General features: G+C 44.6%; 1 protein-coding gene across 1 annotated transcript in view; it reads left to right on the plus strand.

Annotated features, from left to right (window-relative positions):
* The window catches only part of FARP1 (FERM, ARH/RhoGEF and pleckstrin domain protein 1), a 297,961-nt gene that overhangs the window by 239,044 nt on the left and 41,420 nt on the right, over positions 1-17,497 (plus strand). The window contains exons 14-16 of the mRNA XM_059995749.1: positions 10,957-11,144; positions 12,343-12,432; positions 13,488-13,621. Of these exons, the coding sequence (XP_059851732.1) occupies positions 10,957-11,144; positions 12,343-12,432; positions 13,488-13,621 (412 nt within the window). The remainder of the gene's footprint in view (positions 1-10,956; positions 11,145-12,342; positions 12,433-13,487; positions 13,622-17,497) is intronic.

Raw genomic sequence — 17,497 nt, forward strand, 5'->3', positions numbered from 1 at the left:
ACTTAATCCATTTTTACGCACACTTTTGCTTTATCTTCCTAATCATTTGATTCAGTGCATGGTTGATGAATCAAGTTGATTATCGGGTAGCTTGAAAGATGTTCACTGAAGTAGTCTGTTCATCTTTTGCTTTATTTAGATTTACATGTTTAACAGAGTCACAGAATTTTGAAGCCAGGAGGGACCTTGGAGGTCACCTAGGTTAAACCTTTATTTATGGATGAGAAACCTTGTTCTGACGAAGGGAAGAGACTTCCCGTAGTCCTACAGCCGTTGCATGACAAATCTAAAACCAGAACCTTGGCCTCTGGGCTTCAGTGTTTTACTCTGTGTGACAGCTAGATGCACTAGGACCTTTTGGGTTCAGTACTTTATATTTTGAGACTCTTGTATGGATTAATAATTAAAATCATATGGAGATCAGGAATCATGTAGACTTAGGTTATTACAGTCCAGATTAGGTAGGAAGAACTACTGCTTTTTATATTGTGGGGTTTTTGCAGTTATAGCCCATTTTTGCCTGTTCTGTTTTGAGCTTGGAGAAAGGTGTCAATTTGCTATATAAAAAAGTAGTCAAACGTGAGTTAAGCAGAGTCCCATGTGGAATCTGTGGTTTATTTGTGAAGGTGGTGTGTTCAAATGAGTTTTCTTTTTACCTCTAATCATACAGCAGTCTGATCATGAAATATGAATGAGCAGAAGGTGTTAACTTAGCTGGCTTAGAATGTGAATCATCAGATGTAAACCCCCAAAGCAAAACATAGTCCAGTAATTATTTCGTTTTGCTTTTTCCCCGAAGAGATGATTTTTTATCCAAAGTGTTTCAAAAGCAACTGATCAACGGTGATGTACCCAGTTCTATATTGACGAGATTTTCCGCTTTTAGGGTCACTGGTAGAGTTTTTCTCCGCTTTGGTTTTGTACCAGCCAAGCAACTCAGTTTCTGCTTCTCAGTCAGTCTTTGTGAGGGTGGCAATTCTGATGTGATTAACAGGGCTTAAAAGAAAGGGGGTGTGGGGGTGGGGAAAGGTGTGTAGTTTTTTCAAAAGCCACCTATTCTGACGTGCTGGGAATATTCACTCATTGCCTCTGGGAGAGCTTTCCCTGCACTAGTAAAGAGAGCTGCTGAGTGAGTAAACCTAAACATTCTTTGAGTCTGAAGGTAGAGCCAGTCCACTGAGGTGAGGAGGTCAGAGAAAGCCAGCAGGCTGCATGCCACCCCCAGCGCCCCGCACCTTCCATGCCTTCTGCCTGCTGTGAGACTCTGGTCCCCAGGTCCTTCCCTGGCCTCTGGAATCTCACTGTGTGGTATAAGAAGGGCAGGCACATGCCTGAAGTTGAACTAAGTGCAGGAAGATCAGAGATGGGGTTGGGTGTGACCAATAGGCAGCAGAGATTAGAGACCTGTGAATTCTTTCAGACTTCCAAAGGGTTTCCCAAGACCTGTCAGGGCCAGTTTTTCTAAGGCAACAGCTAGTGTAGGGGTCGCCTGCATCAATAAGGAAGCCAGGTCTTCAGATAGCGGCTGCTCCTGTGCAATGATGTCTTAAAGCCTTGGGTGGAAGACAAACCAAATATAGAAACAGAAATCTTCAAGCCACTCAGGGCGACTCTGGGGCCTGCGCACATGAATATCTTTTGTTAGATAGTATTTCAAAACGTGTAAATTATACATCCTTTAGTGACTGATTTTTGTTGCTGCTTGTTCGGGCAGCATAAAAATGCAAGAAATTCTCGTAAAGAGCTGCATTTAATGAGTTCCAGAACTTACAGTGGATTGCCCCAGCTCCTTGACCAGTCATCTGTATGCCAGGATGCTATTTTATTAGACAGGCATTTAGTTAAAGGAAGTCTGGGAGCCAGATTCTTCTCCACATATGTGATTCGTATTTGGAAATTTCTCACAGATTTATCTCACCAAATGGTGCTTCTGTGGCCGGCACTTAAAAATGTGAATAATTTCCATTTGATGCTCCAGAACTTCTTTGAAGATTCAAACCAAGTAATGCTTTAAAAAAATATACACACACACACACACACACACACACACACACACACACACACACACACACACACACACACACACACACACACACACACACTAGGACTGCAAACCCAAAATACAGCAAGAGCCTCTTGAAATTTCCACCAAGTATACGAGATCCAGCCTGTCCTCCGTTGAATCAGAAACCCCACTTGCATCTTCGCTGTGGAGTCAGTTTGATTGTGTTGGCAAGCAGTTCCTAAAAGAAGCAGCAATTAAAATATTAAGCTGCCATTTTAAATTTTGTTAAAACTGTTGTGAATGTGCATCACCTCCCATTTTCATAGCTTTAACCAGTGTTCATAGGGTTTTAATCCACATGTTCCACTTGAAATGCTCTTCCCTATTTCAACACAGTATGGGTTTGGTGCAATTGAAGTCATCAGTGAGTGATTGGGCTACAGGTAGGCCCAGCCTTAAATTAAGAAACTTGGGGTCCCCTTCATTCCTAGGTTTATTTTGAGTTTATTTGCTTCTGTCTTGATCACTCTTCTTTGCCTAGGCCCTCATTTTCATTAACCAGAATTTAAAGCTGTCTGAGCTGCATCCCCAAGAAAGGCTCTTTTTTCCTGGATCTTCTCCTTTGTAGTCTATAAACATTCCTCCTCTGATGAGCTTAATTACTCTAAGGCTGGCCTTCCTCTAGTTTCATGGGGATGAGTCTACCGTTGACTCTTGGACAACACGGGTGTGAATGGCGCAGGTCCACTTACGCACAGATTCCAAGTACCACACAATCCAAGGTTGGTGTAATCCGCAGATGCGGAAGTGTAGATACACACAGAGGGCCGACTATAAGTCATGCATGGATTTTCCACTGCTCGGAGGGTCTGCACCCCTGACCCCCGTGTTGTCCAAGGGTCCACTCTATTGCTGCCAATTTTACAAAGCAAACTGCAGAAGAGTCTTTCAATGCAGTCTTTGCAATAGAGAAAGTTTCTTTGAACCCGAAAGAGGTGAACATTTCAAAATAACCTGTTGCTGGCAGCTCTCTGAGGTTACACTCAGCCGTGTTAGCCAAGTTCATAAGAACATACGGAAGGAAAGGTACTAGCGGATGAACTTCTGCAAGAAGGAAGTGATTAAAGAACTGGAATCTGGCGACATTTAAAGAATTTACTGGCGCTGCTTTTTCCTCGTTAGTCTAATTCCATCTGTTTCTGTTTAGTTGAATGAAATGTAATACAGGGAAATGGGATCTCTAGTGTACACTGTGCGTACCTCTAACACCAGTTGCTAGTTGTTAAAATGAAGCCATGACGTTTAGATCAAAATAAGCATGCCACTTGATGTAGCAGCTCTCTTTTTATTAAAAAAAATAATAATGAAAAGCAAAAAATACCCATGATGGTTTGAGCTAAGGTTGTAGGCATCAAAGATCAAAAGTGACCTGGTTGCCACCTGTTTGGAATACATACTTGGAAAAGAGCTATTTATTGTTTCCTGTGTAACCTAGGGATTTTTAAGTATTTCCTCTATAAACAAAAGTTGCAAATGCTGATTTGTGTGTCAGATACATATTTGGGAGGAGGTGAGTAGAGTTGTGAAAAACAGGTCTTGCTTCATGAAGTTCAGAACATGTCACTCCAGAAAACACAGATGAAACTTCCAGCGTGGGGGATTTTTTTTTTTCCCCCAATCAAAGCAGTTAAACACCCTGGTGGAAGCTAAGGTAGAATTAGTGAATCTTTTTTAAAGCTTTAGAAATTGAAGAGACTCTGATTCGTTGATCGTTTCAGCGCAGATGGACTGAATGATGCCCACGTCACAGCGTAGCCTTGGAAGCAGCCTCTGGCGATCTCCTTGGCCTCTGGTGTTCGGTTATAACTTCTGGTGGAAGGCAGCTCCTTGGCGTCTTCGTGTGGGTTCTAGATCAGGTTGCTCTGATATGTCTTAGGGTGGTTTGGTATTTGAAAGTAGGGAGGATTGAACATCAACTGTTGACAGAGGGTATCTGATCTAAGTCTGTAGTTGAGAGCTGGTGTGAAAGGTTAGCTTCAAGGCAGGTGTCGTTAATGCAGTCATGGACATGGTACTGAGAATTACGTGAGCTTGTTGCTAGGGGTCAGGTGCAGGAACTTCAGAATATTGAAGAATAGAAGTTGGAAATCACTGCAAAATGCAACATAAACCAAGAGTACTAAGGCGGGAGCAAGGACCATTGTGTGTGGGGGGGGGGGGGTCGGGGGAGTCTATAACAAAGCATCGGACAGTAATTAACTCTACGTTTGAGTAAGAGGTAGAGGTGTTAGTGGTACCAGGAGTTTGGAGGCAGTCCTGCTTTATTATAAATTGGGGTTGTTAACTGACTCTCAAATAGGAAACAGTAGAAGGGTCATTTTGGGGCCTCTGATGGGCCTGTCAGTATTCCCAGATGCCCTTTCTGGCTCATGAAACTGGGCCAACAATTGCTTTGTCCTGGGCCTTGCAGTTCCTTTGTAAGAAGGAAAGCATTTGTCACTCTGCCCACAGAGATTTATAGAAAGACCAAAGACAGGCTTTCCTTAGTCAAGAACACACACCCCGCTGCTCTCTACACACGCACCTGAATGGCCAGTGGATTCAGTCCCTTACCCTCACCTCCTTTCTGCCTGGAAGGTTGCTGTGAAAACCTGACTAACCCAATCTCACAAGCTTGGCCTACGTTATTAATCCAGTTCCCTTCTGTTCTCTCTGTGTGTACATTTAATATTTTATTAAAAATTTCTAATACGCTGAATTAATTTTACAACAGACAAGGCTGGGGACTTCATTCTCATTTTTGTCATTTGTTTAATAAATTTGAGAAAACATTTTTCTGTTGTGCCGTGGTATGCACTGTGTGGTCAGCATGTACCTATCTAAGAGAAAACTTTTTTTTTTTTTCAGCGTTCTGTCTTTTATCCTCAAAGCATGGTGTACCTTCTCTTCCCTGCATTGTTGGAGCACTGTCTGATGTCTTTTTTTTTTTTTTTTTAACATGACTGAATACCAGTTTGTACTTGGAACACCTGTTTCTTCTAGAATGCAATGATGCTGCATCACTAAACAGCAAGCCTTGTCACGGAGGCATCCTGAGCCTCATGCTCGGTGGTACCATATTTCACTAAAGGTGGGGAAATGGAAGATGAACGGAAGACTTCACTTTTCTGATTCCATCTTCTCCAGGCCTGCACTTTGTGCTGTGTGGCGGTGGGGATGGTCCTTGGAAGGGAGCCAGGATCTCTGTAGGGCGGGGCAGGGCTCATGGAAACAGAGAGCATCTGTGGCAGCAGCTTACGTGGGCGGAGCTCAGACAGCTAACCAGAGGACTGGCTCCCTATGTTGAATGGCACCATCTATTCCAATGGGGATGGCAGACGTTCCACAGCTTATAAGCGAATTTGGCTGTGTATGTGTGTTTTGTTGGGGAGCGGGGATAGGTAGAAATGCAGAGAAGACCTCTCTAGCTCAGCCCAGGTGGCCCCTCGTGGCCAGTGAGCTGTTTGTGGTTTGCTGTCTACCCAGAATGTAGGCTCCCACAGATACTGTCTGGTTCTACCTCCTCTCCACGGCTGGGAGTGCAGTAGTTCACGAAAGCATGGATTTATTCCACCGGGAAGGTGGCTGGTTTCTCCAGTAACAATGAGCTTGGCGATTCTTTAAGCATGGAAGGCCAAACTCATGTAACGGTGTATGCACGGGATTAATAGCTTTTGTTCATCTCCACTGAAGAGGCTTTTACTTGTCCTAACAGGTATCTTGCTGTAAAAACTGTCAATTGTAACCGTTCTTTCCGACTGATAGCCAAAGCTTTGTCCCGAGTACAAGATGGTGTTTTCCGTTGGTGTGAAGCACCATGTCCCCACAGCCCAGACACTGCCAGCACCACCACCGTGTTCAGACAAAGGAGGATTCTCCTTTATCTTTTCCCCATAAACGAGAACAAGCTAGTGCATTCGCTGTCATTTTCCCATTAGCAGCATTTCTCTTTATTTTTCTGCAAGTTGCATTTCTGTTGCTTTTCTGAATTGCTTGATGATGAACAGTAATGATGTTTAGCTGCTTGTAAAACTTTTCTTCAAGGAACTTGGTCTAAGAAGCCCGTACATTACGCACAACAACCTAAGTTATCGAGAAGAAGGCCACCCTGCTATGATTGGTAATCCTATAACCTGGTTTTTCTTGTGGAATCTTGTAACTTCAGTGAAACATTGTCAGCCCCTTTTTTTTTTTTTTCTCACATATTCCATTGGGGTGGGACCCAGCTTAGTTATCAGACTAGAGTGAATCCTGCCTGGTCTCATGAATCAATACAGTACTGACCTTTTTTTTTGGTAACTGGCTTTCAAAGGCAGACCATCTCCAGAGAGGGTTTGTCTTCTCTTTTAGAGGGAGATTGTGGATTTAAAAAGAGGCTTTTTAAAAATAAATGCAAACCTGCCTCTGTAATGTATTTCCTTCGTGTGCCTTTGAAGCATATTCTGGGTACATAGAGTCACAATCTCCTATATTTTAGAAGCAAACGGCAGGAGACAAATCACAATAGATGAGTGGCATCTAGACGTTTGCCAAATACAGAACTTTGGGAGAATATTGAGGAAATCCTCATAGATACTTTTTAAATAACTGTACTTTTTATAATTTTGAAAAGAGGACTTGAGAAAGCAATCAACAGTCTCATTTTCGTCTGTATTCTCATTCTCAGATATCTTCATATTTACCAAATCTATGGATTACTATTTTTAAAGTTGTCAGGGTTTCTGGTTCCCTCCTTAACAGGAAAAATAACACTTATCTAATTAAAAATGAGGATTCCCAATTTATTTGACTAGTTTAAAACAGGACGGGTACAACTAAGTATTTGAAATGCCATTTTCATTACTGGAGAAACAGATTAGAGAGTTCTCTTTCCCCAGGCTTGTGTGACTTTGTTCTTAAGCCTTTTAGTATAGTCAGAGGAAGTAGGTGGTCACTAGGCGGCTTGTACCCAGTCCCAAGCTCGGAAGGCAGGCGTGAGTTTGGCTTCTCGGTCATAAACTATGTTCCCACTGTTTCATGTGCCTCTGGTGGAGGGCCGGTCAAGAGATGCTCCAGTCTGGGTGGGGCTGCAAATCCAACTTCCCCTGTGCAGCCAGAGAGAAGAATTATGAATGTATATTACATTAAAAACATAGAGCAGCTAACCCAGTTTCTGGGCTGGGTGATCAATTGAAATCCATACATATTGCAGTGCTAATTTGAGGTTCCATACTTGTTTGTGCCATGAGAATGTGTACATTTGAAAGGATATTTTTTAAAGCAGTTACCAGAAATGCCCCCCTCGAGAGTAGCATTAGTGAAGGCATGTTTAATCCGGGGGAGTGACATAAACTCAGCCCTGTTGGTACAGATTAAGGGTGGACGCGGGGACATGGAGATCTGGGGGTGGCGAAGGGAGGCGTGTCATGAAATTATTTGGTAGAGGTGAGGGACTTGAAAGTCGTTAGCCAGACGTATAACCGAATGCCGAAAAACCTGCAGGGCAATTTCTAAAAATAGGAAAAGATTCTTTTAAGAATCAAAAAGCTTCCAGACTTAGGGCGGTAACTGATCTTTTTCTAATCTCTTCAGACTTTTTTCCACCTATTGCCTTAATATCCAGGTGGTTTCTTAGAAGATTCTCTCCCCGCCCCAAGTTATTTACCTAGAGCCCCTTGCTGAAAGAAATTCCTTTGTGTCAATTTGCCATAGAGGAGGAAAATGATAAAAATTGCCAGGCGTTAATCAGTTCATGGAGTAGCCGTGAACACCGGTCACCATTTCTCCTCATTGCCCAGGGCTGCGTCTTCAAGGCAGGGAACAGACTGTGTGATGGGAGCAGCTTTTTAAGGTTGCAGAAACCTGGCAGAGTCATTTGATCTAACATCGCCATGTTTGTTGGCTTTTATTGTCAAATGGACGACTTCGGTGAAAATTGGTCACATGTAGCTCTAGTAACTGTGACCTTAGTTACCCTTCACACTTGCCCGAGGGCAGGCCCTGCGTGGACACCACTTTGTACAGACCCTCGTCACACACTGGCTCCAAGTCGAAAGAGAACTTTAATTACTCACCAAGCTGCCAATTCTACTGATTACTCTCGTCAGCATATTCCATTGATTGTTGAATAGTAAATGAGCTACCTGTTTTTGTTTGGGACACATGTCATCTATGAATTTTCAAAGCCTTGAGGAGTTTCTCTTGCCAGGGGAGGAAGGAGGCTATTCTCCATGGATGTGGCTCAGACTGGTAAATGGAACCTCAGAGTCTGGGACCTTTCCCTTCCTTAGCATTGCTGATAGATTTCTAGAACAGGCTGCTTGGTCTTTATTGATTTATTGGTCTTACTATTTAAATACACTCATCGCCTTGGCCTTCTTGGGCCCCGTTAGTAGACACAAAGCCCATTGAAGTCGCCTCTCAGGAAATGGAAATGGGCTACCCTAATTTGGTCATCCTCCAAGGTTGTGTATTGCACGTGTAACGTCGGTGTCACACACACCTTTAGGCCACGTGAGTGAGAACGTAGCTGAACCCAGAACTGCCCCGGACTCTACATAGGGACATCGGTTGTCGTCAGGTTCACTCTCGGTGTCCTGCTTTCTGAATCCTGTCTCCAGTGTGCTCCAGTGTGCTCCAGTGGGGTGTCTTCTAGATTGCTATCTTCTTTGCAGTGTGTCCTGCCTTCTTGGCAGGGTGACACCTCTCCCGGAGCCCTGGTCTGTTAGCTCACCCTTCTGGCCCGCTAGGTCTACCAAACTGAAGTGTCCCCAGGGAAATTCACAAGGGCAACTGTCGACCTTTGGAGGGTGGACATGGTTGCACTCGAGTGTGTTTCCCCTTATTTTCTCCCTCGCCATGTGGCACTTGGTTTTTTATCTGCTGCTGGATGCCGTCCAGGGACTAATCAGTACTGTTTCCCCACCTGAACGCCTCCTTCAAGCTAGCCTTCTAACTGCTTTTTGTTCACGGCTCCAACTCTTTCAATGAGGAGGCGAACGCTTTTTCTGTCCCACGTCACTGCAGATTCAAGGCCCGGCATGTTCTCACTTACACTGCCTCACCTGGTCTCATACGTAGTGTGAGAGCTGAAGGTAAGCCCCCATGCTTTGCCAGATGATGGTGGACAAATAAAAGGTGACCCTCCAATAGCAACTCACAAATGCATGAAATGTTTTGATCTCCAGACAGACTGCCAGAATTTCTCTTTTCTAATTCCTCTTTGTAGTGATAACATTTTTCTTTTTGTGATTCTTTTTTTTTTAAGAGAATAGTGTAGTACCTTGAATCAATTGCAGTTATGATTGTTGTCACTATTTCTATTTGACAAGTTCCAATTCTCTCGAAATGATTGTATTCGGTTGTGCACCAGTGTCAATAAAATTGACATTTGTGAAGCAATTTCTGGCCTTTTTCTCCGGGTTTTACTGGGTCTGGTGGTGTGTGGGGTGATTGCGTCTTTGTCTCACATCAGGACTTTGTTTTAATGATGTCTACGAAAACGCAAGGAACTTAAACGGAGGGATTATTTTTTAATGCGAACTTCTGGAATCTGACTTTACCTGACATGTTCTAATCTTGTTCTTCAGGGATGATTGTACTGACCAGCAGTCAGTGGGCAGGATGTCTGCTTTCCGTTGCTTTTGTGGGCATGGTGGCTTTTCACCCGTGTGTAGGTGACACAGCTAGCTGGTCAACCTGGGACCGGGTGGGGGCTGGTGGCGGCTTCTGCAAGGTTCATTCATACTGGGATCAAGTTCATTACCCAACTCCGTCAGCTTCATTCGAGGCTGCCCTGTCTTGTGATTTCCGAGTGAATATGAATGAATCCGGAGAGAAAGGACAGAGGTCCAGAAAATGGGGGGATTCCTGGAAAACCGCACTTCCCCTTTCCTTCCGAGATCCTCGATACTGTGCTGAGTAGCCATGAGCATGAACCTGTATATTGGAAAATGGAGAAAGCGTTTATGTCGTCTTTCCCTATGATGGTAACTGACAGGACTGCAGGCTACTGGAACTTTGTTTACCCTCATCCTAGTTTTTGCAGATCTGCTTTAGAATTATAAAACTGTTGGGCAAAACACTTAGTTTAGAAGTAGATTTTGAAACATCTCATTTTATTAGTAGTTTCAAAAGGTTGAGGTATCGGTATTGGCAAAATTCTGTTGGCACAGAGTTTCATGTGCACATCGTCTCATTTGGCTGACTCGGGTAATTATACATTTTCCTGTTATGTACTGTGGTATCCTTCTCAGAGGAATGATGAATTTCCTATCATTTTTTGACTCATAAAGGGGAATTATGATAATGTAATGACCTCCAGCTTTGCATTTTTAAATGATCACCTTTGCTGTAATTGTGATACTAGTGTTTCTGTCCCAAACAGTGAGAGAGACATGGAGTGACATCACCAGGTATAACAAGCTCGCTTCTGTTCTTCGTAGAATGGGGAGGTGGCTGCTTTCCCTTTCTCTACCTGTGGCCCGTTGTTCCAAGATGTAGTCTGTCCTGGGTGTCCCAAGTCCTTTAGTCTTCTATTAGAATAGCTCTGTTTTCTGGTCACTTCCCACGTCTCCTTGTGATATAGACACTGTCTTTCTCGAGTAATTCTTAGAAGCTAAGGCAGTAGTTAGGAGATGAAGATCCTATTTGCAGATACACGATGCTTTTAAACTATTGTAATTATGCTCGAAGCAGAGTTCTCTACCTTATCGTTAATGACATAACTGTGTTCCACTGAATAGTATCTTTAGGATTAAGGCAGCTGCAACTTAGGGAAAAAACTAGAAAATCACGAAGGGCATCATAAGTGCGCCATATGGTAGTCAAGCTTCTATAGGTTTGATTAGGTGAAAATTGTAAGTGGACGCCAGGTCCCAGAAGGAATTACTTTTTTTTTCTTCTTTTCTTTAATACTTCTCATCCCCAAACAGGCTCCCTGACTGGCAGCCCTCACCTTTCAGAGCTGTCCATCAACTCGCAGGGAGGAGCTGCGCCCACCAGCACCGTCCTGTCACCCAACCTGAGCCCCGACACCAAACAGGCCTCCCCCTTGGTCAGCCCGTTGCTGAACGACCAGGCGGGCCCTCGGACTGACGACGAGGACGACGGCCGGAGAAAGGTGTGGGGATGGCAGGCGCTCGCCTGTTGACCTTTTGTTGTCATTTCCAGTAATACACATAACATAAAATTTACCATGTGAACTATTCTTAAGCACACCGTTCAGTGACATTCAGTGCACTCACAGTGTTGTGTGACCATCATCACTATTTCCAGAACTCGGTCATCCTTCGAACAAACTCCATGCACGTTGAGCATTACCTCCCCACGCCCAGCCTCTGGAAACCACCGTTCTGCTTTCTGTCTGTGTGAACTGACTACCCTAGGCATTAACCTCGTATAAGTGGAATCATACAGTGTCTGCCCCTTTGTAATTGGTTTATGTCCTTTAGCATAATTGTCCTCCAGGTGTATCCATGTTGGTAGCGCATGTCAGAATGTTCTTCCTTTTTGAGGTTGACTAGTATTCCATTGTATGGAGACACCACATTTTGTGTATTCTTCCATCCATTGATGGACAGCTGGGTTGTTTCCTCCTCTTGTCTATTTCGTCTTAATGTGCTGGGAACGTGGGTATACAAGTTATCTGTTCTCATCTCTGCTTCGTGTGTATCCCCAGAGGTGGAATCGGTTGGACTCTTGTGGGAAGCAAGATGGTTAACAACAAGGGATTTCCTTTTAATTGTTGGTTAAAGAGAAGCAAAACCAGTGGCAGACCTGCTCTAGGGCAGTGCTGCCTGCCCGCCTAACCAATGGGCTGTAGCTGCTGTAACCCTCGTCCCTTTGGATCAGTACCCTTCGTGTTCCCACGACAATGTAACTTCCATTTCCTGAAAGTCAATAGCACCAGCCCACGACGCCCAGGACAAAGGCTGCTGTGCTTTCTGTTTCATTCATTTCCTTGAAGCCTGCACCACTCCATTATCCTAATTAATTAGCTTTTCAGGTGCCCAGTATTGAATGAATAGTCCTCAGTGGCAGCTAACACACTCATTCGAGGCCTTTCACTGCGGGTGGTATTTACATGGAAGGAAACATTCCTAGGCAGTTTTCTCATCATAGAAATCCATTTTCTATCCTAGTTCCTCTCACACCAAAAAAGGAGAATAGATGAGAGTTTATTTAGCCTTGATACCAGTCAACCAAAGATCGTAAGTTAGCAGCGTATCACTGTAGTTAGGACTTGCTTATAATCAGGACATGCTTAGAGACTGTAGGCTCAAATGATTATGTCTTCTTTCTTTTAATGGATTTTGCAGAGATTTCCGACTGACAAAGCGTACTTCATCGCTAAGGAAGTCTCCACCACTGAGAGAACGTATCTGAAGGATCTCGAAGTCATCACTTCGGTATGTGTAGCGTTTCCCCTAAAGCCTTAGATGACATAATTTATCTTGCCTGTACTCAGCTTTAGGAGACAAGCTGGATCTAATTAAACGTTGGGTTCTCTGACTCCAATTAAAAGAATTTTGGTTCTGGGTTGTAGCAATTAGGCAGTAATAGTATGTTTAATTTGGAATATGCTCTAAAAAGCTTTTATAACTGTGATCTTTAAGTGCAAAGGAGGGAAGTTTCTAAAGTGGAGAAATTTAAAATGAAACGTTTTACTGTCTGCCTGCACCGATGGAGAACACTTCATGTTTTGCCCTTTATGTTTGCTTGGTGGAGACCTCAGAGGCGAAGTAGAAGCCTTGTTTTAGCTTTGCCAATAAATTGAGCCATGTCAGCAAAATCTACCCAAAAGGCTGCCTTTTATTAATCAGTCCTGTTCAGTCTTGGAAACAAATTCAAAGCATGGCAGATGGCTTCACGATCCTGGATTCTGGGAAGGAGCCTAGCCCACTGGAGGTCAGTTGGAATCGTTGGGTTTCTGTGCCTCTAGGGCAGCCGTGGTGACCTGGGCAGGTGCTCAGCAGTCATTGTGGGACCCACCTGGACTTCAGGTCAGCGAGATGAGTCATGTGTGTGAAGGCAGAGGCTTCACCTCTCTGGTTCAGCCATCTTCCTGCTCTGCGTTTCAGCGAAGGAGCAGAGATGGAAGTTTCTCAAGGACTAAACCAGAGGGCGTGAAGTGGTATAACTCGGCGATGACCGAGTGAGCTGGCCGTAATGGAAGTTTTGATTTCAGTATCTGCCCACTTCAGAGATTTGTCCCGACTTCCACAGTCAATTGGTAACAAACTTCAGGAAGCGGTAACGAAGAGATGGGTACTTCTTACCCCACCTAATGAAAGGAGGGAAAGCAGTAAAGCTTGAAAGCCCTTGGTGCTCTTGAAATTCTACAGACGCGGCAGGAAAGCCCTTTAGCCTCCACGCGTGGTGGGCTGCAGCGTTACGTCTGAAGAGTTGCAGACCTTCATCCTTCACCTTAACGCCTCTAAGAGTGTCCTCTTTTTATTCCCAGTGGTTTCAGAGCACAGTAAGCAAAGAGGACTCCATGCCCGAAACCTTGAAAAGTCTCATTTTCCCGAATTTTGAACCTTTGCACAAATTTCATACAAATTTTCTCAAGGAAATTGAGCAACGACTCGCCCTGTGGTGAGTACAATCCCATGTTCTTTCTCCCACCACCAACTCTTTCTTTCTGTTTCTCACGTTATTTTTATGTCGTTCCTTATAAGCAGCACCCGTGAGCTAAGATAAAGCGAGAAGCTGGCTTCAGACAAGCCAGGCTTCCAGTGATTTCCTGTTAAAGCTACACGTGTTAGAGCTCATCCTGGATTCTTTTTCCCTTTGGTTACGGTTCTTCAAAGTGCATGTTTTCTGATGATAATTAAATGAATACCACAGAATACAGTAATTTCTTCTGGAAGGATGATGAGGGTTATAAAGGGTAGAGGCAACAGAGGGACTTGTAGGGGTGTTGGTAACATTTTACTGGTGCTTGTTTTATAGTCATTTAAGTATTATACGTCTCACGTAGCTTTCAGTATTATATTTCATGGTGTTTATAAAGAAAAATAAGAGCCCCATACGCCACACACACACATATACACTTTTACCTTGAATCCCACTGCTAGGAATTTATCTTAAGGGTACATTCTAATATGTGAAATGACAAATGGCAAAGAGAGCTGTGGCACAATTAAAAGATTGGAACTGACCTAAGTATCCAGGAAGAGCAGGCTGGCTAAAAATAATGTTACATCTGTTTATTAAATACCATATAAAAGATTGATATGTGAGTGCAAAAGTTCAGGAAAAATTGTCTGTACTATAGAATGCAAAGTCTCATGTACCCTTGGCCTAAAGTGGAGTCTTTTATAGAAAATTCTTTTTCTAAAAATTATTTATTTATTTGGTTGCGCTGGGCCTTAGTTGCAGCTCGTGGGCTCCTTAGTTGCAGCACGCGGGCTTCTTAGTTCGGCTCCAGGGCTCCTTAGTTGTGGCTCGCCGGCTCCTTAGTTGCAGCAGGCGGGCTCCTTAGTTGTGGCATGCGAACTCTTAGTTGTGGCATTAAGAGTGTGGGATCTAGTTGCCTGACCAGGGATTGAACCCAGGCCCCCTGCATTGGGGGCACGGCGTCTCATCCACTGCGCCACCAGGGAAGTCCCCTATAGAAAATTCCTATGGGGTTTTTTTTAAAAGACGTGTGTAGAAACATGAGGAGTTGTCTATCTACTAAACACACATTTGAAAAATGCCAGGAGATGATAGCAGACATTTTCTGCTATGTTTCGGGTGGAAATGGAACCCACTGTTTACTGTATCCATCCTCACTACAGGTGAGTTTGGTTCAGAGTGGTCTCGTGGGTGTTCAGTGACTGTTAGGGCCTGCAGGAGCCCTGGACGAGGTAGTCCTGCCCCAGGTGATTCCAAGCACGGGATTCAGGCACCAGTTAACAGGTTCGCAGAGCTGCTCCCTGTGTTGGGAAGCAGATGTGCTCAGACGTCTGACTTTGTATGTTTTTTATACCTGGAGATAATTCAAGTGCAGCTCTCTTTGCTGTGATAGAAGGAAGTAGGAGACTTCACTCAGATGCCCCCGGGAGGGGAGCACAGCCAGGATGGAGAAAGAGCAGGTAGAAAATCAGCTTCACTGAAGATGGGGAAAGACTGAAAATGCCAGTTTAGAGTCTGTGCTATGAATGCAAGAGAAATACCACTTTTTGAAATTAAAAAAAAATATTCTACGAAATCTAACGTTACCTTCCCCAAATTTACTGGAAGCCTTTCGATTGTGTTCTGCCATATCGTCTCCTCATTCATACAAAGTTGATGCTTTCATAATGGGGCCAAAGGCCTTCCGGCTCTGGAGAAACCAATTAACAGTTCATTTTCTGGCCAGTGAGATGTGTATTAATATCGTCTTCCTATAGGCTCAGAGCATCTTGAGATGGTATCACTAGAGCAGTTTTGGTCCACATGGCAGTTGATTTAAATAAGGTTGGGGAGGGCTTCCCGGGTGGCGTAGTGGTTAAGAATCCGCCTGCCAATGCAGGGGACACGGGTTCGAGCCCTGGTCCGGGAAGATCCCACATGGCGCGGAGCAACTAAGCCCACGTGCCACGACTACTGAGCCTGCGCTCTAGGGCCCGTGTGCCACAGCTGCTGAGCCCACGTGCCACGGCTGCTGAAGCCCGCACGCCTAGAGCCTGTGCTCCGCAACAAGAGAAGCCGTCGCAATGAGAAGCCCACGCACCGCAACGAAGAGTAGCCCCCACAACTAGAGAAAGCCCGCGCGCAGCAACGCAGACCCAGTGCAGCCAAAAATAAATAAACAAGTAAATTTTTTAAAATAAAATAAATGAATAAGACTGGGGCTGGGGCGGTCACACACAGGAGATGTCCTCCGCCGGCAGCACCCCGGCAGCCCAGCACAGGGGCTTGCGCTAGCTGCTGCTGTCACTGGCAGAACAGCCGTTTCCTTGGTTCTTGTCCTCTCAAGGGAAAGAATTCAGACGAGAGGCATAGAGCAGTTTTAAGTAGCAAGAGTTTTGTTAAAGCAAAAGTATGCTCCTGAGAAAGGACAAGAGCGGGCTGTCTGGAAACCAGAAGCAGTCCCACAGTGGGGGTAGGGTTGGGTGTTTTAGAGCAGTGGTCCCTCCCTGTGTCCTGCGCCATCTGACTGACAAGTTGATGGACAGCTTTAGGTTATATTACTTCTCCCTTAGTGCGCAGGTGCTTACCCATAAGCACCGAAGTGAAACACGGTGGGGAGGGCGGGGGGAGGAACAAAAACTGCAATGCTAATTTATTATAATTACAGCATAACGAACCCCGCCCTGTTACTCTGAGTCACCTTTTGGGTCTTGGTGCGCCTGCACCAACCTGTTCTGGCAGTTCTATCTTGCTTGGTCCTGATACGGCTGGAAACTTAGCGGTGGTCCTTGACCACGAGAGGGAGGACCTCTGGGCATGTTCTGATCACCAGTGTCCAGATGGGGGAGGGAAAGGTGATCCCCATCCAGGACGGGGCAGGGACCTGCTCGTGTCTGACTACCTAGCGCTGCCACCAGAGAACTTGGGAGAGCTGTATGAAACATTTCATTCTAGGAATGACGCCATGCTCTTGGACTTATCTGTGACCATAAATCTTTAGCCCTTATCTGTGAAAAGATATCCAGTGGCTTAAAAAGCACCGGCTGTCATTTATTTCCCATAGAATTTTCAGTAGAGTATCGTTCAGAGATCTACAATTTTATTCATGTTTTCCGTGAAGATACCAGAAGCTCAAAGCTAAAGAGAGAGCAGATCGTCCATACGCAGCTCAGTTGACTTGACCTTCAGTAGCCTTACAACAGTGGACCCACACCAAACTGATGAGAGTCAGTTATTGGGAGTCGTTGTAAAAGCCTGCCATTAAGGTCAGCTAATCAGTTCCTCAAGGGCATGATGAGGAAGGCCTGGCTCGGCAGGGACTCAGGGCAAAAGGTTGAGTGTGAATGAGTTCAGTGTGAGCCAATAGAATAACAGAGAGATCAACGTCTGTCGGATCTGTAGCTCTCCATATTGGCTGCCCATTAAGATCACCTGGAACCTTTAAAAAAAAAAAATCTTGATAACCAGGCAGAGCCCCAGACGGTTGTATCAGAATCTCTTGAGAGGTGGGCCCTAAGCATCAGTAGTTCCTAAAGCTTCCCAGGTGATTATTCCAACGTGCAGCCAAGGTCAAGAACCTCTTCTGTAGACTCTGCCTCGTTAGAAGGAGACCAGAGCATGGGAAAGGATTGCTCCTTGAAACTTGAAGGCTCTGAGCTCCGTCAGAATACCGTACCCAGTTCGGAGTTTCACGTTTGAAATGGGATAATAGTAGAATGCATTCCATTTTTTAAAAGTTGTTGGAAGTATGGGCATTTGGCCTAAGAGGGAGAAGATTTTGGAAACTAGGACGGCCCTTCTCAGGCTGGTTGTATGAAAGAGGGGCGTCGGCATCCTCTTCATTGTACCAGAGGACAAAATTTAAACAAAGGA

Source organism: Delphinus delphis, chromosome 18, assembly GCF_949987515.2.
Source record: "Delphinus delphis chromosome 18, mDelDel1.2, whole genome shotgun sequence".
Taxonomy (NCBI): domain Eukaryota; kingdom Metazoa; phylum Chordata; class Mammalia; order Artiodactyla; family Delphinidae; genus Delphinus; species Delphinus delphis.